This window comes from Prosopis cineraria, unplaced genomic scaffold (assembly GCF_029017545.1).
Source record: "Prosopis cineraria cultivar Desert tree isolate PC_DT_omini unplaced genomic scaffold, ASM2901754v1 PC12, whole genome shotgun sequence".
Taxonomy (NCBI): domain Eukaryota; kingdom Viridiplantae; phylum Streptophyta; class Magnoliopsida; order Fabales; family Fabaceae; genus Prosopis; species Prosopis cineraria.
The window spans coordinates 14,302,521-14,326,145 of record NW_026555343.1 but is presented as its reverse complement, the minus strand read 5'-3'; the positions used below and the strand labels follow the sequence as shown (position 1 = coordinate 14,326,145).

General features: G+C 35.7%; 2 protein-coding genes across 2 annotated transcripts in view; both read right to left on the bottom strand.

The window, feature by feature from the left end:
- Positions 1-10,513: 10,513 nt before the first annotated feature.
- Positions 10,514-11,223, bottom strand: LOC129289142 (uncharacterized). The gene is made up of 2 exons (XM_054925950.1): positions 10,874-11,223; positions 10,514-10,697 (listed from the first exon to the last, which is right to left on the bottom strand). Exons 1-2 carry the CDS (start codon positions 11,221-11,223, stop codon positions 10,514-10,516), a joined length of 534 nt encoding a protein of 177 aa, XP_054781925.1.
- Positions 11,224-12,200: 977 nt separating this feature from the next.
- Positions 12,201-23,625, bottom strand: part of LOC129289141 (protein ACCELERATED CELL DEATH 6-like) — a 45,856-nt gene continuing 34,431 nt past the window's right edge. Inside the window, exon 5 of the mRNA XM_054925949.1 lies at positions 12,201-12,374. Within this exon, the coding sequence (XP_054781924.1) occupies positions 12,201-12,374 (174 nt within the window). The remainder of the gene's footprint in view (positions 12,375-23,625) is intronic.

The following is a 23,625-nucleotide window of genomic DNA, read 5'->3' as shown; positions in this document are numbered from 1 at the left end:
CTGTTTGCCTTATTTACTTCCATGCGCTACATATTAATCCTTTATACTTTTCTAAGAGGTTTTATACGTGTGTTTTTCTATTATGTAAATTGTTATTGATTTAAATGATTTGTTTCCCAAGTTAGTTTTAGTATTAACTCCTTAACCACACTTAGTTTCTTTGAATTGTGTGATTTTCGGATAACACTCGGGGCAAGTGTTATATTTGGTATTAGTTTTAGGTTTATGATTCCTCTTTCCTACTTGGCACCTTAAATACATTACTCTTATTCTCTTTCCCTTCTGCTACTAACTTGGACTAATATTGTTTTTCTTTCTCTGGCTTGTTCCTTTAGGAGGGGAGACAGGTCCGTATGCTTGTGGCCGTACACCTTTCAGTTCTTATATAGCTTGAAGGGGAAGAGGTAGATCGAGGAATGAGGAATGACCACCACCTCTACCTCCTCTGCCTCCGCCTCCACCTCCACTACCACCACTACCACAAGGGACGGATGCAGTCATGGCTAGGCTACTTGAAGTGATGGTAGATATACAGCAAAATCTTAGAGGTCATGCTATTCCAGATCAACATGTTGACCCAGGTATTGGGTAGGGATCTTCTAGTACTGTGGGAGCTCATGGACCGATTATTGATAACTAAGAGGATGACATATCTGGACCTTGGAAGGAATTCTTTTACTATAATCCAACCATATATGATGGTAGTATGCTTGATGGGAAAGTTGAGGAGTGGTTGGATCGGATGGAGCAGTTATTTACTGTAGTGAGCTGTACATCTGAGTAGAGAGTTATCTTGACTACGATGCAACTTGTTGGTGAAGCCAAGCATTGGTAGGATTCTGTTAAGCCCACGGAAGGAAGATCTATGACTTGGGCCGAATTTAAGAAAAGATTTTATGATTTTTACTTTTCACTAACTTTTAGAGATGAGAAAGAGGCAGAGTTTCATGCGTTTCAGTAGGGGGACTTAGACGAGGAGACTTTTATGAGAAAATTCAATCAGCTAAAGTCTTCTAATGATAACAAGTGGAAAGCAAAGAGGTTATTGGAAAAGATAAGGCTAAAATATCGCCAGCAGCTGTCTTTATTGGGCGAGGCAACATATGATGAGATATGCAATCATCTGATGATTTTCGCTCGCTAGGGCCAAGACACAGAGAGTAGCCAAAGTAGGGATACACGAGGTTGATTTTCTTCTGGATTGGCTCCTACTGGTGGTGTATCCAAGAGAATGGGTTTTAGCTCTAGTTCTTCTTCAGGTGGCTCCTTTAAAGTCAGGTCTTCTTATGCTTCTGGTAATCAGAATTTAAATAGGGGTTTAAGATTTCAAGGTAATTGGGGTAGTAATATGAGATCTGAGGGTTCTCATTTCTCTAAGAATGCTCCAGCATGTTCTTCACAGGCCAGTCAGGCCCCAATTCTAAACACAGTAAGGTCACCTTGTGATAGATGTGGTAGGGTTCATTCTGGTCGTTGCTTTGCTTGCTATAAGTGTGGAAAGTTAGGCCATTTGATCCATGATTGCCCTGATTTGCACGAGAGCTCAGACCGAAGGAATGTGATTCCTAATAGAGTGTATACAGTATCTCAAGAAGAGGCTAAAAAGTCATCGAATCTGATCACTGGTATGGTTTCTATCTGTGGCCTTGATTTAGAGGCTTTGTTTGATTGTAGTGCGACGCATTCTTTTATTTCTACTGAGCGCTTAGATAAAATGGGTATGCTTGTTGACCAGTTGCCCTATGATATAGAAGTTTCTTCTACTTCTGATTTGGTTGGTCGATCCAGTATGGTGTGTAGGACTAAGATGACTTTTTATGGGTGATCGACTTGGGTGAATGTGATCAAATTACCTATGCAATGGATTGATTTAATCATCAATATGGATTGGTTGACAGCTTATGGTGCTGTCTTAGATTATGTGGCTAAGACAGTGACTTTGGTAGAAGTATCGGAGGTGATCGAGGAATACCCTAATCATTCATGTTTTCTTTCTTCTTTACAAACTGAAAGGTTGATTGATCAGGGTTGTGAGGCTTATGTGGTAGTGTTTGCTACCCAAGGATCTGAGTCAGGTAAAATAGATGAAATTGAGGTTGTTAAGGAGTTCCTAGAGGTGTTTTCAGAGGATGTGTTAGGATTACCTCCAGAGCGTGAAGTTGAATTCTCAATTGACCTGGTACCGAGGACACAGCTAATTTCAAAGGCTCCCTATAGAATGGCTCCTTTAGAGTTAGTTGAGTTGAAGAAGCAGCTTGAGGAGCTATTAAATAAGGGATTTATTAGACCCAGTATTTCTCCTTGGGGATCCCCTGTCTTATTTGTGAAGAAGAAGGATGGTAGTTTGAGATTGTGTATCGATTACAGGCAGTTGAATAAGGTTATGGTGAAGAATAAGTACCCATTGCCTCACATCGATGATCTCTTAGATTAGTTGGTTGGTGCCATAATTTTCTCTAAGATTGATTTACATTCAAGGTACTATTAGCTGAGGGTTAGTGAGAAGGATGTGGCAAAGACGGCTTTCAAGACTCGATATGGTCATTATGAGTTTTTGGTTATGCTATTTGGGCTGACTAATGTGCCTGTAATTTTTATAGACTATATAAACCGCATCTTTTGGCCTTTCTTGGATCAGTTTGTGGTGGTTTTTATTGATGATATACTGATCTACTCTAAAGATGAGGAGTAGCATGCCAGACACTTGAGGCTGTCCTAAGGTTTCTACGAAATCATAAGCTATATGCCAAGCTCAGTAAGTGCGAGTTTTAGATGAGAGAGGTTAGGTTCTTGGGACATATCGTGTCAGCAAATGGTATTGCAGTTAATCCATATAAGGTTGAAGCAGTCTTGTAATGGGAGAGACCAAAATTGATAACATAGATCCGTAGTTTTCTAGGGTTAGTAGGTTACTACCGACATTTTATCAAAGGTTTCTCTCAAATTTTTATGCCTTTGACTAGGCTCACAAGGAAAGATAGGCCATTTATCTAGGATGATAGGTACGAGACAGCTTTTGTTGAGTTGAAAGAAAGGTTAATAACAGCTCCGGTGTTAGTGATTCTGAATCCTCAAAAGCCCTATGACGTGTATACTGATGCCTCTCATAAGGGTCTTGGTTGTGTTCTAATGCAAGATGAGAGGGTAGTGACATATGCATCTCAACAACTTAGGCCACATGAGGAGAATTATCCAATGTATGATCTCGAGTTAGCTGCGGTGGTCTTTGCATTGAAGATTTGGTGTCATTATCTTTATGGAACAAAGTTTAAGGTCTTGAGTGACCATAAAAGTCTCAAGTACCTGGTAGATCAAAAAGAGCTAAACATAATACAGAGACGTTGGATGGAGTTTCTTAAAGATTATAATTTTGAATTTAAGTATCATCCGTGGAAAGCAAATGTGGTAGCAGATGCCCTTAGTCACAAGACCTTACATGTAGCCTATTTAATAGTTCGGTAGCATAGATTGATGGAGTCTTTGGTTGAGACTTCTCTGGGTATGATTGAGTTCTCCTTGAATGGTCTTAAGACTACAGTTATTTCCAATGAATTTTGGAAAGGAATACGATATGCTTAGCTTTAAGATCTGTTTTTATTAAAAATAAGTCAAGACATCGAGAATGTTAAGACAATGGACTATTGGTTTAGTGATGATGGGTATGTGGTTTTCAAGGATAGGGTGTGTATTCCCAACAATGAGTCTATTCGGAAGAAATTGTTGGATGAGGTGCATTATAGTAGTTACACCTTCCATCCCGGTGCTACTAAGATGTATCATGACATGCAGCATCACTGGTGGTGGCCAAGCATGAAAAAGGATGTCATAGACTATGTTAGTAAGTGTTTGACATGTCAGAAGGTCAAGATAGAGTACTAAAAGCCATCAAGGTTATTGCAGCCTTTGGAGATTCCTAAATGGAAATGGGACAGTATTTCAATGGATTTTGCACTTGGTCTGCTGAGAACCTAGGCTAGTTTTGACTCTATCTGGGTAATTGTAGATCGTTTGACTAAGTTAGCACATTTCTTACCAGTCAAGACCACCTATACAGTTGATAGGTATGCTGAGATCTACATTAAGGAGATTGTGCGACTACATGGGGTACTGAGGGGTATTGTTTTAGACCGTAATCCTCAGTTTATATCGAATTTATGGCAAGCTATGCAAAGGGCTATGGGCATGGATCTAAAGTTCAGTACGTCTTATTATCCACAGACGAATGGACAAACTGAGCGGACGATCCAGACATTAGTGGATATGTTGAGGTCGTGTGCCTTAGAGCTTCAGGGAAGCTGGGATAAGCATTTGCCTCTGGAAGAGTTTGCTTATAATAACAGTTATCATGCTAGTATTCAGATGGCTCCTTATGAAGCATTGTATGGAAGACGGTACAGATCACCTCTTTATTGGTATAAGTTGAGTGAGAGGACAATGATGGGATCGAATGTGGTAGATGAGACCACAAAGAAAATCAAATTGATCCAATAAAAGCTTCTTATGGCGCAAAGTAGATAGAAAAGTTATGCAGATAATCATCATAAGGACCTTTCTTTTGAGGTTGGGGATCATGTGTTTCTCAAGGTTTCCCTATTGACGGGCATTGGACGCTCAATTCGGGCTAAGAAGTTGTCTCCTAGATATATGGGTCCTTTTGAGGTTTTGAAGAAAGTTGGGCCAGTAACTTATCAGTTGGCATTGCCACCTCAGTTAGCGGGTCTACACAACGTGTTTCATGTGTCACAGCTGAAGAAGTACCAGCCAGACCCGTCATATGTGATAGAACCTAAGGAGGTTGAAATTTAGGAAAATTTAACTTACCGGACTGAACCTGATCGTATTATGGATGCTAATGATAAGCGGTTCAGAAATAAGACAATTCGATTGGTAAAAGTGATTTGGAAAGGGACGGCTCCGGGAGATGCAACCTGGGAGACTGAGGATCAAATAAGGAAGGAGTATCTACAGTTATTTTTCTAAGTATATTTCTCTCTTTGATTCATGAATTAGCTTGGATTTTGGGGACAAAATCCTCTTTAAAGGAGGGGAGAATGTAACATCCTAAAATTTTAAGACTTGAATTTATTTTAAAAAAATAAAATAAAATATCCATAATTAAATTAAAATTAAGAATAATTTGATAGAGGTCCAGAGTTTGAATTTTACTAAGCAAAAGTTGGGTTTTATTCTATTTTTAACTATGGGAAAAATTACTGAAGTTGACCCGAGCTTTTGTGCTATAATAAAAAATGTTGGGCCTTTCTTGTAATTTTCTCCAAAGTCTTATATCAGTATTTTAAAGGGGAAAACAGACACAGAAATGAAATGGAACAAAGAAAAAGGAAAGAAATGAATGTGAGAGAGGAAGAAGAAAAGAGAAAGAGAGGGAGTTAGACTTGGATCTAGGAGGCTTTGTGACCGTTGCAAGCTCGGCTACATAATAGGTAAACTCCTTACTTCGATCCTCCCCTCTTCCTCTTGATTTTCTTCAATTTTTTGGAAGAGGAAATTTCTAAATTTTGATCCCAAAGGCTTTATTTTTGTAAGCTTTTGTTTCTTTGGATCCTAGGGAGGATGTTTTGAGTTTCTATATGGTGTTTTAATATTTTGAGTGGATAATTGGATGAAAAAAGGTGTTTTGGGCATAAATCAAACCCTAAAAGGTTGGGTTTTTCTCTTCAATGATTTAAGTCTATTGATTTAGATAAAATTTTGTCATTTGAGCCTAATAAGATTTAAATTAAGGTTTGGTTTTCATTATAAGGGCTAACGGTGAAAGTTGATGACATTAAGTGAAGGTTTTTAATTGATTAAAAATTATATAAATTGGAAATTAGCCTAATGATGGCTAATAAAAGGTTTTGGTGGTTAAGTGATACTATGTGAATGATTGGTTTAATATATGAACCATTAGGATGGATTATGACTCATTTACTCAAGTTGTGTAATATGAGTTATAGTCTTCATTAATGCTATTTGTCATGATAAGTGATGTGGATCACTTATAAGTTATAGGGATTGTTGGTTGAATTTATTCGGAAGTTAAGGAATAAGTCGAGTCCTATTTTGTACAAGAGGAACCCTTTTGGTACCAAAGGGTTAAGGTAACAGGAGAATTTATATTTTTTATTAACTTGTTTTAGCTATTTTTGAATAAATATTATTAGCTATCATGCATTACATGTTTTAAAAGATTAAATGTGCTTTATAAGGGGTTATGGGGTATTACTTTGATTATAGTGCAAATATGTTTTTTTTTAATTGTTTAACAACAATGTTTTTATGGAAACGAGATTTGTTTACATGTATTGTAATCATAAGGAATAGAAGTTGCACTTAAGAAAGTGTAACTAAGTAAGGTACCTTAGATAGGCTAAGGAACCATTTAAAAGAGATTTATAAATGTTATACTACCTTAAAGTGTTAAAGTGGTCAATACTCGAGAAAGGTAGACATGAATAAAAGGCATGATCTCGGTGGGAGTTTACCAATGAGAAGGTGTGGACTTTTGATATTCTATGGTACACTGCCAGTACTCAGTGTTGCCTTACGTATTGTGGGCTCAGTGTACTAAAGTAGTTAGCGTATTGAGTGTTTGACACCTCTCAGTGGGAGAGGGAATCCGATATATGAAGTGTGAGGTTGAGTGCCTAAGCTAAGGTAGCCCTCACATGGAGAGTAAGTCAGGCTAGCTCTGGGAGGGACTTAGCTTTGACTGCTCAGGATTTGCGTCGAAGGGGCATAGGCGGTTCGGTGGATTAGATCATGCCTTAGATTATGTTTTGTGCCTGTGGAGGTATAAGTAGGTATAAGGTTTACCTGTGAGTTAAAGAGTGTCGGGGGCATTCTATTGGTCATGAAAGGCCATACTAGCCTTTGTCATGCATTCATACATTTTAAATGGCTAAACTATATATTATGTTAAATTTATTATTCGTTTATTCGATTATGGCTTACTTTATAATAATCAATGTAGATTTCTCTGTTACTGAGACTGTGGTTGTCTTACCCTTTTTTTTTTCAATATTTCCAGGTCCAGGTGAAGGAAACAGTGGAGGACGGGGAAAGGAGCATAGCTAGGGGTTGTTTGTAAATTGTAAAGAAATGCAACCCCTTTCTTTTGAGCAAATCTATTGTAATGTATTTAGGATTAGGGTGCCAATATGATATGATTATGTATATGTGTGTGAGTATGTGTAGATTGTATGGCTTGTGTATGAATTTTTGTTTTCTTATAGACTTGTGGCTAGGAAACTTGGGTATAGTGTTTGGTTTTAATGGATTTATTTAGTAGACTAAGTTTCCACTACAAGGAGATATTTATTTTGTTATATATGTGATTCTACAAGCAAATGCAAAGTGGTTGCATTGTAAATGGTGTGCTATAGGCAAACATACACCTTGGATAGAGAGAATGGGTGCATAGGCCCCACAGAGATCTTTGAGCTAGGTGAAAATGTTTAGCATGTGTATTCATATGTGTATATGATATTTGGATTGATTTTTGACCACTCTTGTATAATTTGTGAATTTTAGGGACTTAGGGTCCATTTTGGAAAATGACACCCAGGTAGTTAAATTTTGATATAAAGGGTTTTTCTATTATTTAAATGTTCTATCAGGTGTTTTTAGTCCTATTTGACGTGTCCAAAGTGTTTTCATAAGTTTGTGACCATTAGGATGAGTTTTGGATAATTTTGAAAATGGTTTTTACCAAAAAAATTACACTTTTGCATCTGGTGTCGAAATCTTAATCCGACCGTTGGATTTCTCTAAAATTTGGGTCACAAGTAAAACCTTTTATAAGCTTCTTGTAGGCTTTAGAATCACATTGATCGGATACCGGACGAAGAAACAGCACACTCCAGAATTTGGTCCAGAGGAGTTGTCATGACAGCAACATTGATAATGTTGCAACATGCACGAAATTCAATCCTTCCATTGGATCTTTCCAAAATTTGGTATGCTAATAGTAATATTTAAAAGTGATATTTGGGCTTTGGAATCACTCTAATTGGAGGTTGGATGATGAAATGGTATACCCCAAAAGTTAGTCTGGAGGTGCGTAGCTGTCATGACAGCAAAAATGACCAAATTTTTTAACATGTCTAATTTTTAATCCGACCGTTAGATCTTTTTAAAATTTAGTACACTTATAGTACCTTTTGAATTTAACGTGTGAGCTTTAAAATTACTTCAATTGGAGGCCATATGGTGAATTGGCACCTCTCAAAAATTTGTTTGGGAGGGCTGTCATGACAGCAAAATTAATGCTGTCATGACATCAGTTAACTGCCCCTATTTGTCTTATTTGCTTCCGTGCGCTACATATTAATCCTTTATACTTTTCTAAGAGGTTTTATACGTATGTTTTTCTATTATGTAAATTGTTATTGATTTAAATGATTTGTTTTCTAAGTTGGTTTTAGGATTAACTCTTTAACCACACTTAGTTTCTTTGAATTGTGTGATTTTTGGATAACACTCAGGGCAAGTGTTACAAGTGCTTTCCAAAAAGCACTCCTATATATCAAGGCTAAAAATATGTTGGCCAGGCACATACGGGAGCCCTCAGTTGAAGAGCGCTCCTGTATGTCCCTCTACGGGAGCGCTTTTAGAATGAGTGCTCCTATATGTTCAAATCGTGATATGACAAAATCTCTTTCAGCACCCCATATAATCTTACAATCTCTTGAATATAGACCTCTGCAAGCTTCTTTAGAGTGTAATCAGCTCTAATAGCTAAGAAATGAGCAGACTTGGTCAATCTATCTATAATTACCTAAATAGCATCAGGATTTGCTTGGGTACATGGCAATCCCATAATGAAATCCATAAAAACACAATCCTATTTCCACATGGAAATCTCTAATGATTGTAGCAATCTTGAGGGTCTCTGGTGTTCAATCTTTACCTTCTGACAAGTCAGACATCGGGATACGTACTCTGTCACATCCCTCTTTATACCAAGCCACTACCACTGACTCTTCATGTCTTGATATATCTTGGTAGTTCTAGGATGAATGGTAAACTTACTCCGATAAGCTTAAGCTAAAATAGTCTCTCAAACCCCTTTATCATTGGGTACACATACTCGGTCTCTATACACTACCAACCCATCATCATTGAACTAAAAGTCCTTGGCCTTGTTTGCCTCACTATCATCTAATCCCCAGTAGATACTTGTCTTCAAGCTGAGCTTTTCTTAAGTCTTTCCAGAATTTATTAGTAATTATCATTGTATTCAAGTTATACACAGCAAAATCTAGGCTGCTCTGGTGTTCACTAAAGAAATCCTCTAGTAGCTTGTACTCATAGATCATTAACCTCACCATATGTAAGGTCTTATGACTTAAAGCATCAGCCATTACATTGGCCTTCCCCGGATGTTACTTCAACTCGAAGTTGTAATCTTTTAAAAATTCCATCCACCTTTGCTATTGCATATTCAACTCCTTTTGATCAATTAAGTACTTGAGGCTCTTATGGTCACTGAATACCTCGAACTGTGAACCATAGAGATAGTGCCTCCATATTTTCAAAGCAAATACAACTGTCGCTAACTCAAGGTTATGAGTTGGATAACTCTATTTATGCAGTCTCAGCCGTCTCAACATGTAAGCCACAACTCTGTCATCTTGTATTAGCACACAACCTAGTCCTTTAAGTGATGCATTAATGTAAACCATATATGGCCATTTGGGATCTGGAATAGTTAAAACTAGCACTATAATCAACTTCTCCTTCAGAGTTTGAAATGCCTCTTCACACTTTTATGTCCAGACAAATAGTTGATCCTTCTTCATTTGCTTCGTCAAAACAGAAGCAATCTAAGAGAACCCTTGGATGAATCTCAGATAATAACCAGCAAAACTCAAGAAACTTCTTATCTCAGTTACTAACATTGGTCTCTCCCACTGTAGGACTGCGTTAACTTTATGTAGATCTATTGTTATGTCGTTAGCAAAAACGACATGTCCCAAAAATTTCACTTCTCGTAGCCAAAACTCATAGTTGCTCAGTTTGGCATACAACATATGCTGTTTTAACACTTACAACACTATCCTCAGATGCCTTGCATGTTCTTCCTCATTTTTGAGTATATCAGGATGTCATCAATGAAAACTACTATAAATTTATCTAAGTAGGGTTTGAAAATCCTATTCATGAAGTCCATAAAGATTGCAGGAGCATTTGTCAAACCGAAGGGCATTACTAAGAACTCATAGTGCCTGTGTCATGTCCTAAACACAGTCTTAGGCATATCATCTGCCTTAACCCTCAATTGGTAATATCCAGACCTCAAGTCAATTTTAGAGAAAACTGCAGCTCTGATAAGTTAGTCAAGTAAGTCATCAATTCGTGATAATGGATACTTATTCTTAATTGTCACCTTGTTGAGTTGCCTACAGTCAATGCACAACCTCACATTCCCATCTTTCTTCTTTATAAACAACACAAGTGATCCCCATGGTGATACACTCAGTCAAATGAATCCCTTCTCAAGCAACTCTTATAATTGCTTCTTTAATTCTTCCAATTCTACAGGAGCCATGCGATATGGAGCCTTAGAGATTGGCTCAGTATTAGGCACCAAATCAATGAAGAATTCAATCTCTCTTTCTGATGGCAATCTTGACACTCGATCATCAAACACCTCTGGGAACTCATTCACTACATCAATTCTGTCAATTCCCCTGTCGTACACTTCATGTGTAGAACAGTAGATCATGAAAGCCTGACAACCCTCTTTCACTAACTTCTCTACTTGTTGGGTTGACAAGAACTTGGGAGTCTCACAATCCACTACTAATAATGACTTGACAGTTTCAGGGTTAATAGCTATCGCTGTGTAAATTAGTAGGGAAACTACCTTTCTATTACATCAAGTGTCGCACCATTGGCAAAAAACCAATCCATCTCTATTATCACATCAATGCCACTCAAAGGTAAGCAGATTAAGTCAATAATAATGACTCTATCACTAAACTTCAACTCTAGTTTTAAAGAAGTCCGACTGGTCCTCACAGATGCACCAACTAGTGTAGACACATTAATGGAAAATGGCATTTCAAGCATATGCAAGTTTAGTCTTTTGGCATAATCATTAGATACAAAAGAGTGTGTGGCACTAGAATCAAACAAAGCATCTATCTGGTAACCACAAAGTGAGATTATACCTCTAATTAGCTTTGGTGAAGCCTCAGCCTCTTCTCTGGTCATAGCGAAAACTCATCCTAGGATAGCGAATCTCGAATCAGGAGCAAGTACGTTCTCTAGGCAAAACTTGGCTATGTGTCCCATTTTGTTGCATTTGAAGCAAACCCAACATTGCCCTTAGTGATGTTTCCCAAATCTATAGCACTGTGAAACTCTAGCTGGCATTATAGCAGATGGAGCTGTAGATCCCTGCTGAGATGTTTAATTTTTAACCCCACCCATACTCCTCGGGGTATTGCTCTTCTGGTTGGATCCCCTAGATTAGGACCCCTTCTGGAAGCTCTTCTTCTTGCTTCCTCCAGTACTGTACCTCCTAAATATACTCGAGTTAAGACCTGACTTCTTGCTCACTCCACCCATAGGGCCTGTATAGGAAGAGAATCTCCTTTGACCATCTCTCTTCTCCTCCTCCACCACTCTACTCCTTCTAACTAGAGCTTTGAACTTATTGCACATAACCTCGAAGGAGGTAATGTCAAAGGCAGCTAACTGCTGGTTGAACTCAAGCCTCATCTTATCAAGAAATCACTTAGCCTTTCAATACTCATCATCATGATAACTCAAATAGGTAGAGTACTTTAATAGCTCATTGAAGTTTGCTATAAACTCCTCCTCATTCATATTTCCCTGTTGGAGCCTGTGAAATTCTGCCTCTTTCTCTGCTTGAAATGAGGCTGGAAAATAGTGGGTGAAGAACTGCCTCTTAAACTCTATCCATGTCAACTGCAAGCCATCCATCAGCCTCATACTTTCTTACCATTGCTTCATTGCGTCTTCGAGCATAAATGTGGCTAAGAGAACCCTCTGCTCAGTCGTAAAAAAAAGGTTATGACTGAGAAGATGGTCTCAAGCCTGTTGATCTATTTCTCGGCTACTCGATCCTCCATAGACTCCTCAAAAGAAGGAGGGTTCAGCCTTGTGAACTACTTCAAAGCCATATCTATAGAGCCTCCTGACTCACTCATCCTAGGCCACACCAATCACAACAGCCTCTCAGGAATGCTTTCCTCATAATACTCTTCATCTCTATGTCCATACACCTCAACTTGCATATCATTCCAGTTTTCCTCTTGGTCAACCCCAATTCTCTCTACAATTTTACAGCTCTCCCCAGGTCTTTTTTTGAGGATCTCATCATAACCATCCATCCTCCTCTGGATGTCCATCATCATATGCCTCAGTTCATCCAGGGCATGTCTTTATTACCCTGTTGAGGTCCTGGTTATTGCTCTTAGTTTACTAGTTCTTGTTCCAATCTTTGCATATTCTCTAGTGCATTTCCAACATTAATAGCTCTTGTTTGCACTATATTCTCCCCTTCTAAGGATGGAAGCAATCCCAAAAAGGAAGAAGGGAGTTAGTACTAGCTCAGTGAGGGAAATAACAAGTGTAATAGGATATTGATAATTCTTTATATGCAATGCATAACAAATCTTAATCACAAATTCACACAAACCATAGACCAGCTCTCAGAACTAGAGAAACTGATACTAAGTTTATAATATTCTCACTCTACTAAACACAATTAACCAATATAACACCTGATAATTGGAGACTTAACTCAAAAGGATGATTTCCAATGTTTAATTTACAAGTAAGGGATCCCAAGTTTTTTAAATAAAAGTGAGTTTAAATCAATCAAAATCTTTCATATCAGAGTAGAAATAAGATACAGAAGCATGGGATACCTTAGAGGAGTAAAAGAAGTAAAAAATGATTGAAAAAAAAATATGTACTGTGAAACAAGGCAATGTGCCACGGCTCGTGCACGTTACAGCGCGACATGTTGTTCTATGTGCCTGTTGCTCACCGTAAGTGTACAGATCGTAGCAAGTAATATAATGAAAGTAAAGTATGGTTCCTTCGAGGATTTGTTCAAAAACAATGATCAAGCAAAAGACTAAGTAAATTTGATCAAGTTGAGCTACACAAAGTTAGGTGAAAATGATTTTGTAAATGAAACTAACACTAGAAAATTAAGAAAGTGAGTGATTCACAAACTTCCAACACAAATTGAGACTTAGGATTAATTGTCCCCCTTGCATTTCATAACACCAAAATTACCTCCTCTCATAAATGCTTTTAATGAAAATAAGTGCTAACCTAGGGTTCTAAAAATACTTGGACAAGCTCTCTCAAGTCATGAACAAGTGTTTAGTTAAATTAATTGCCCAATCTCTTGTTACAATTAATGAAACTCAATTTTAAACACCAACACTAATGTGGCTATGCAAGGCTAGCAAGTATATCTCTATCATACTAGCAAAACCATCCATTTAACATGTAAATATCAAGTTCTTATACAATTTTACCCAAGTTCTACACTCAACCTAGCCCTCTCAAGCATCAATTAAGTGAACCCAACATCTAAATGGTGGCCAATCTAGTAGAAGCATTAAGGAAAGAGTAAAATAAATACATATATATCATTAATCACAAAAAGAGAGGAGAAATATAGTGTTAATCCATACAAGGGTTTCAAATAATCCTAGAACAAAGGGTTTAGCTACTCATAATCATCCACAAGCTACAAATATACAAAATAAGTGGACCCATTCAGATTGCAAGAGAGGAAAGGGAAGAGGAATAGAAAAACCAAAGAAAATGAGCTCCAAATGCCTTCAAAGCTTCAATCTCTTGATCCCAACTCTTCCAATGCCCAAACCCTAGCACAACCAAGTTCCAAAAGTGTCTAAAAGTCTGAAGAATGCATTCTGGGTCGAGCTCTCAGCTTATATGTATCCTAGCCAACTAATTTTTGATAAATGAAACACAGTGTCTAAAAGTCACGACTTTGGGATGACTTTGGCAGTTTTGCACGGTTTTTACAGCTAACGAAAATTATTCATTTTGCTCTTGATTTTTTCATCCAAAAGCCTTCCATAAATATCCACAAAGCTCCAAAAATGCTTCTAATTAAAACTTCAATCAAAATAACATGAAATTAGGCTAAAAATATCAAATTAAAGCTAAGAACACAAGCCCAAAACAAAATGCACATTTTCCTAATTTGGGCAATAAAAACATATACAATTGATCCAAAATGAATTAGAATCTAAGAAAAATGTGATGAAATAACATGAACTTCTAGAGGTTAACAGTGCCACATGCCACAACTCAGGTGCCATGCATCACAGCGTGTTGCATGAAATTTTAATTGATTCTACTGTCATTTGACAGTAGAATCGAGGAACTTCTAACTTGCTCCGATTCTCTGTCCGATATCTGAATGACATGACCTAGGTGTCTACGGAAAGCTCTTTACATGAACTAGCTAATTGCATAGGTTTCACTTCTAAAAACAAGTCACACTAGGAAGTTGGACACCTAAACACATTTTAAACCACTTTTCAACATAAAAAGGGTGTCTAAAACCTTCAACATATGCCAAAAGCCTTTCCTAACACCTAGACCATATCTAATGGACCTAAGACTACCAGTACAACACATCACAAGTACTAAAAACATCAATATGATAAAAATTCACCCTCAACCCCAAATTACTAAAACAGAGGGGGAGGTAATTTGTCATTGCATATTGCCCAAATCATTCAAAACATGTTCAAATTATTATATCTATACTTGCACTATTATTTTGGACCTATAAACATACAAATCATATATATCAACATACAAAAAGACTAAGGGCCCAAAATACAAATATAACATTTTTAACAACAAAATAGTGTAAGTGTGATGGCATGCATTCAAGAATTGACAAATCATATACTATTACACAATTAAATCTAAACTAGAGGCATACAATAGGAATATGCTAATTCCCTGCCTCTTTAGCCTTCTCCTCTTAACACTAGAGCTAGAGCTTAAAAAATGTTAAATAAAAGGGGTAACTAAGGTTAAACCTACCCTATGTAGTTATAAATCAATTATAAATCAAATACATGCATAAGGAACCAAGTATGTAAAACAAACTCATATATGCCATAAATTGTCATTTACCATTAAGTAATTTCTTTATTTCTCATAAACTAGGTACATTGTCACCATATTCTCAGATATGTGACATGAACCATACTCATGCGACTTGCCACCACTTAACATGTGTGACACATCATATATTTACTTAGGCAATGATCAACCAACCTTATATCCTCCTTATTTTCTTAGACAAAAAATGTGGGCTATAATACTGATTAGGGCTCCGTCCGTGTGATTGGATTACCCAAGCTCATTAACCGTGAGGTGTGACCCGGCCAAAGATCACAAGACTCACTCTCAGACCATGGTTTCTCCCATTCTCATCCCTGGGGTGTCTCATACCCTAGGCTATTCTCGTCATTGAACCAGTGGAGATAGCTAGGTTCTAGTATCTCAACAAACTATAGGATAGTCCCTCGATAAATTATGAGACAAGGCTATACCCTCATGCATGGAGGCCAGCCTAAATACTATATGGATTTTCTCTACTCCTAATCCATAGACGAACTCCCACCACTAATTATGTCATAATCAATACTCACTTATATTAACATTTTCACTATCATTTACTCTTTATCACAACAATCACGTTGGGCTCACAATTATGTGCTACCCAAGTGTGTATTCTCTTCATCTTCTCAAAATCCATTTTTCACAAACACACATCAATCTCACATAGTCAACACATTCATTTTTCAAAAATATAAGTATGTTCATAGTTTAAAAACTCTCTTGGCTTGACATTTTGCATTTAAGCTAAAATAGCATTATGCTCAATTAAATTTTCATATACTTAATAGAACACACACATATATATATAGTTTCACATTGAGAATCAATTCCATGCATATAACATTCATAAATCACATTTAACAATCAATTACAAGCAATTAACATACAACTACCTAAAGTAAGGTTTCCCAGGTTATCCCAAACCTTTGAGAGGTCAAAAGTCTATCCCTTGATCTACTAGCTTCCAAGCTTGAATTTCCAACCTAAAAGGTGACCAAGAGCCAAGTACTACAATCAACCAAGTTGAATTTCCAACCTAAAAGGTGACCAAGAGCCAAGTACTACAATCAACCAAGTTGAATTTCATCACCATTACTATATCAAGCATTTAAACCTTCAATCTCCAATTTTAAATTGTCCAACATTTACTCTATATGAGTTGGAGCCTATCTATTAGATTTAATAATTACCTTTAGTCCTCAATAACATTAATGAGCCATTAAATTTCCATTAATGGCATCACAATCTTCTAACCACCCATAATAAATGAGATTTTTGGATATTAATGGGGCCCAACAATCCAAGACATCAAAACTCATTATACCTAGGTTTAGATACTCTAATCTACTCTCATTAACTTCATTTGAGTCAATAAATTTAGACCCATAACCTATATGGACCGAAATTCTACTTCCACTATCAAACCCTAACCATAAACTCATAAATGTGAAAGAAATGAAGAGATTAATGAGTGTGATACTTACCTTAGGTGTTTATAGCCTTCAATATACTCCTAATTTCATCCACAAGTAAACTCTAGCAAAGCTTGGCGCGTCTCTTCATTTTCTCTTCTCTTTCTCTCTATTTCTATCTCATTTCATGTTTAATAAACTGCTGAAAGTGGCCATGCACCACGGCGGATGCATAATGCACCGTGGTGCATGGCACAGAGAGGTCTTCCTAGCTTTAGAGGCATCTGTGCACCATGGTGGACAATCTCCATGCTGCGACATATGGCATAGCAAACATTAACTCTTCCTCTTCTTCTCCTTTTGATACCCGGGTGACCCGCCTTGATATCGAACTCACAACTAGGGCTAAAATACCATCAAATATGATAGTAGACCTCCCTGGCCACACACCACATTAACTTATTTAATTACCCTAATTAGGTTTAATTAATCAGGGGACTAAAACTAGGGGTGTTACAGTAAGAGGATTCAACTTGATAAAATCATTCAATTTTGTTATAATAGTCTCTTCTTTAATAGCACTATTAGTTCCTCTCCTATACCATGTGTAGATGAGAAAGCACCCTCATGAGACTCAGGCTTTGAAGGCTTGATCTCAGATAAAATCTTATAAATATACCAATGAGGTAGACTACCCCTAATTTTGGCTCGTCTATGACCTTGCCTCGACTACTAAAGAGCAATTCATCTTGTAGAGCAAAAGAACAATAAGATGCTTCACTACTACACAAACTTCCACCAGAAGGACATCACCTAGGTGGTATTCTCACCATATAAAGAAACATAACAAATATTGAGTTCAAGAAGCAGTAATTATATAGCAAGGATGATAATAAGGAAAGCAATAACTTTTTAGGACATCCTAAAAGGCCTTCAATGAAATCTCAATTATTATTATGCTCGGGTTTATAATAGTAATTGGGACTCTAAAGAAGAATCCTTATTCCACATAACCATAGAAACTTAGGATTTGATAACATCTGTCACATTGCAGTACTAAGACTATAACATGTAAATTTTTTTTAGTTAGTAGTATCCCGATCAAAATTATAAATAAAACATGTAAAAAGTAGTAATTAATAAAATTTAGTTTAAAATAAATTAATGAAATATTGAAACACATTTAATTTAACTAACAATAAATGACAGAGTTGCTCAACAACATCATGAAATAAACCAATAACTCTAGAATTTTATAGGTTATCAAGAATCATACAATGAATAAAATTTACAAAAAGAATTCGAATGGTGATATAATCAAGAAAAAATGTTTGTAATAACTAATATAAAGAATACATTTTTAAATCCAATTTAGGAGGAAATTTACAATTGGAAATTATATACGATTAAATAACAATTTGTTTAATAGAATATATTTAAAAATAATAAAATTTCAAAATTTCATGTTTTAGCAAGACTTAATCAAAACAATTAATAAGCGTGGACATACAGCCTATAAAGATAAATTACCAACAAACACAGCTTAAAGCTATAAAATAATTAAGTGTGGCTAGAAGCCACAGAACAAGCATAGGCACAAGGACCACAAAACAAACGTGAGTACTATGCTAATGACTTTCAATATGTTATGGAATTTATTGATATTTTAATATAATTGGAAGTCATTTATTTGAATTTTGTTAGCAAAAATATGATTAAATGGATGAACGTGTGCAAAAATAGGCTTAGAAATATGTTAGAAGTTAGTGAACCAATTCTATCATTTATTTTGGGTTTTATGCATGTAGGGAGGCCCAATTTAGGGGCCTAAGAAGAAAACTTTGGAGCCTAAGTCAAAGAAATTAAATCTAAAAAGAAAATTTGAACAAGTCGTGTTCACTATAGCAAAAACGTGTTTTGCTGTAGCAAAGTACGATTTTAATGAAACATATAGTTTTGATTGTCAGCGAACTTTTAGGCTTGGGCATCTCATTTTTGTGCATTCTTCACCTCTAGCAGCTGCAGAACATTTAGGAAGAGGGAAAAGAGCTAAAGAAGGGTTGGAGAAGCTTGATTTAGTGGAAAATCAAGGATTTCGCTTAAAATAGCTCCAATTAAGCTTTTCTTCTCCTTTTTTTCTTTATTTTGCTATATATATTGCTGATTTTGCTGTCATGGAAGCCATGTGTGGCTGATTTTTCCCTTAATCTAGGGTAGCTATGAACTAATTCTTGGATTAGAGCATGTTTGAACTATTTATTTAAGCTTAATATTAGTTTTGTTTACTTAATCTTGTGCTTATTTGTCTTCTTAATGCTTTGCCACCATTGAGTGTGAATTTGAAGGTTTAGGTTTGCCTTGGAAGAGGAAAATTTGAATTGACCATTAGATTGAATAATGTAAGATTATAATTTATTCTAATTTTCCAATAGGATAGAAATATACCTATTGGACCCATATAATCACATTAGAGTGAATTTGTGCCATTTTGCCTCTTGTGTAATTGTGTTAGAAATAGCAAATTAATTCAAGAGAGGGGGTGTAATTAATCAAAGATAATTATTCCTATTAATACTCTAAATTAACATATTAATATTAAGTGAATTTATTTGGGTAATTAAATGCTCTATGAGAAGAAAGGATTAGTCACCATAGGTTTCCTTGATTGTTTCTCATTGTTGGAATTTTAATTTTAATGCATTTTTCTAATTTCAATCCTTATTTTGCAAAAATCAAATCCATATCTTGGTTTGCTAAACTTAAATGAAAATAGAGACTTTATTGTCCAACTACCAATTAACTTGATTCTTTGTGGGATTGATCTTGATTTGCCACTTATTAATTATGAACCGTAACTTGCAGTTAAACATAATTGTGTGCATCATATGCTCACGAATATCCATTCCTCTGTTTCATGTGCATTGGCCCACACATAGGGCCAACACCTCCTACAAGTACCCTGCTAGCTAGGTATACCATAGCGCGCCAAAGGCTAACGAAACTATCATTAAAAACTAGTGTTTTGAACTCAGTCCCTCTAGTAAAATAATCAAGTGTGTGAGGAGTTGTACAAAAAGAACAACTCAATATTTTCATTTCTAAAGTATACTGTTCAACTACTATTTCTTCATTTCTAAACTCATTTTCATTTCCTTCTTTCACGAATTATTGTATTAATAGATTTCACATCAATATAAAGTTAAATAATTAAATTACTTTTAAAATTTATAACCATTTATTCTATATCAACTTCAATCAATTCTTATTCATAACATAAATCATAAAAATAGAATTGACATGAATGTTTATATAACTTATAAAAGAATAATATCAAAATTGAAATTTAAACAATGAAATTCTATAAACACTTTGCAAGAAATTATTTGGGACACGACCCACTCACCTAAGAGTTTTCTAAATTTTTTTTTATAGCCTGAATATCTCAAGTTCCCACTTATACTCCAATGCCGAAATAATCTAGCACATAAACCCATAATCCTTATGTCATTATAATTTCTCTTTAGGTGTTGCATGATTCTAATAAGCAGTCCAACCTTACAACTCATAAGCAAAGACATATACTTCTTTAAGTAATATTTACAATTCCTTTAGGCCCTGATATGAAAATTAATAGTTTTACCTCCTCTAAATTTCATGTGCAAATATCTTAAAAATACGATACGAACTAAATTATAAGCAACTCATCAAGATAACAATAATTTAGTTTCCAACAATATTAAAGTTGATACCATAATCAATTATGTTTCAGATACCCTTGAGTCCATTATATTATTTGACAAATCTCAATTCATCCTTATACACCTCCTAAAACATTCTCAATCATCAACTATGATAGGCTACTTTAAACTGTTCTTAGATTTTCTTTAAAATAATAAAGTACTATAATAATAATGATAATAATAGTCATCCTCATCTTATCTAATCATTTCTCTAATGTCAGTAGCGTAAGATTCCAACTGATAGCTCAAGCCGATATTTACACATATTTTTTCAAGGTGTATTATGACAATTTAGCAACTCTCTTCCAAATATTTTCTCAAACATCTTCCGGGCATTCATCAAGAAACTCATGAAGAAAGCATCCAACCAATATTAACAACTTCCAACCTTCAATTTCATACTCAAACTTTAGTCAACCTCATAACAAATAACATCCATCATTAATCACAATTTAACATCTCAATTTCCAGAATCTTTTTTTTGACAGCAAAAGTCGGAAAATGGAGAACAATACCGGCAGCTAGAGGAAGAGGAGAGATTGAGCTCACCACATACACTCTTGCGATGCTCACAGCTGAGATAGGAGGAAGACATGAAGACCGAGGACATGCAACACACAACATCATCGACCACAGAGCCAAGGGAGATAGATGATGACGATGGAGGAAGAAATCTCAAGTCTCCAACACACCAGCTGTAGAAATGCAGCTGCAAGAGGGGAGTTGGAGTCCACTAACATATTCACGGATAGCAGATGAGGGGAAAAAAAAAAAAGAGAAAATGAAGTTCTGGCTCCAGCTAACCTAGAACAAATTAAATAAGAAGCAGAGGACGGTGACAGGGAAAGGAAATCTGGCGATCCAACACTCTAGCAGCGTAACACGATGGCGAGAGACGTGGTTGACGGAGAGGCAAGCAGGTTGACGGTGAAGAGAAGGAAGAAGAGGCAAAGAGCTAAAGAATGAATGAAAAAATCTCTCACTCTCGCTGTTTCCAGAGTTCGCATGGCGGGGAAGAGATAAAAATCTGATCAAAAAGGAAATTGAGAAAATTACAAGAAAGGACACAAGGAAAGTTACAAAAAAGGCACCAAAAAAAGATTACAAGAAAAGGCACAAAATTTTCTATAATTTAAACAAAATAAAGCCAAACTCTTGCTTAATAGAATTCAAACTCTGGATCTTTAAAAAAGTTATTGACATAAGTTCCTCTAAACTATCAATCTCCACTTGCTATAAAACTAATTTAAATAAAATATAAATTGAGAGAATTTTTTTTATTTAGGATCATTACATAACCCTTTCTACCAGACAGAAGGGTTGAGGTAACTATATAGTTTATTATATCTATTAGCTATTATAACTATATATAAGTAAATGTATAACTTTGCACTTGTTGTTTTGTGAGTTTTTATGCATGATTTAGCAATGTAAATGAGTTTAGCATAAAATTAATTTGTGAAATAAAAGTTTTGTAATTTCATGCTTTATTTGATATATATATATATATATCTATGTTATGTATATATATAGGTGTAAAGTACAAAGTGTGGAATTGAGATGAAGTGTGTGAAAAGGTGATCATAGGGTGGAAGTTCACCTAAGGTATGTGTGAATATGTGTATGTGGAGATGTGAGTAAACAAATCCATATGGTGGGGTTGGCACTATAGTACATCCGGTGCAATATTTTACGAGCTAGTACTATGGGTAATCCGGTACTACATTATATTGAGACTATTATCATGAGACATCTAGGTAGGTTCACTACTACAAAATAACCCTATAGGAGCACTGTTTTTTTGGCCTACGAGAGTGCTTTAAAAGCACTCTTGTGGCTAGCGCTCCCGTATATGTAGGAGCGCTTTAGCACTTCTATAAAAAGTGCTCCCATATAGATCAATCTACAAGAGTGTTTTTTTTAAAAGCGCTCCCGTATATCTGAATATATGGGCATACGGGAGCCCTCTTGCAAAGAGCGCTCTCATATATCTGAATATATAGGCATCGACGGGAGCCCTCTTGTAAAGAGCGCTCCCATATATCTGAATATATGGGCATATGGGAGCCCTCTTACAAAGAGCGCTCCTATATGGCAGCTTATAGGAGCGCTCTACAAAAGAGCGCTCCCATATATATGCCTATGGGAGAGCTCTATTTTTGAGCGCTCTCGTGTGTTTTTAATTTTTTTTAACATTTAATTTTTACACCTAGGCATAGCTTGAAAATTAGCCTCTTCTTCACTATAAACTTAAAATTAATCTCAGAGACTCAAGTTATAGTAGCCTAAACATAAATGGCACTTCAGCGACTTTAGTGGCCCTGCCTTCAACTTTAAATCCTTAAGCACTACATCATTTGTAGAGATCACGTGCTTGGTGGTAAAATAGAGAAATATATGTTGAACTTGTAGAAAACAATTATATGATGTGTAGCATAGGTAGACACTATCACAGCACAATTGAAACAATAAAATAAGAGGTGATTATACATAAAGAGAGGCAAGGGAAGAGAGGGAGAATGCTAACATCATTAACTTATGGGAGTTAGAATCATCAACAATTTATCATGAGCCAAAAAATATCCCCTTCTATCTCAAAGACAAATAAATGCACTGATATTTATGTCATTGTGTTATAGATTTAATATCAAAATGACTAGATGTGGTCAATTGGTAATATTTATATTAATAATTAAATTAAATTATTTCTATAATATTTATAAGTGAATTCTTAAAAATGGATAACCAATTGGTAAGGACTAAATGTGCCAATATTCATTGTCAATACAAATAAAAAATTGGTTTAAACAAGAAGCCAAAGAAAAAGCACTACACTAATTAACCTTATCACTTTCATCTCATGATAAATGTCAAATGAAATAGCTCCAAAATAATTTTCATTAACTTTTATGATGTGCTTTACAAGATGACTTATAGAGTTAGATATCTAACACCACCATTCTATGGGACAAATTCATAAAACAAAATCCTATCATAGCGAACTACAATCTGCATTAGTTTCACAGTTTAGAACAATAAATATTACAAGACTTGGGGAAAATACACAGAAGAAGATGATTTAAACTTAATGACCCAAACAAGACATAAAATAGAAATAAGTGCCTACGTTGCCAATTTACCCAACTCAAATCCTTCACGCAAATCATAAATTCAATGCATTGGAAATCAATGGTGGTCTTTTTCTTTTTCGATAAGTGGATTAAAGATAGTTGTAATAGACACAAGTGGACAAATCTAGAAGCAAGAGCCAACACCAAGAGCAATAATCAATTAATCAAAAC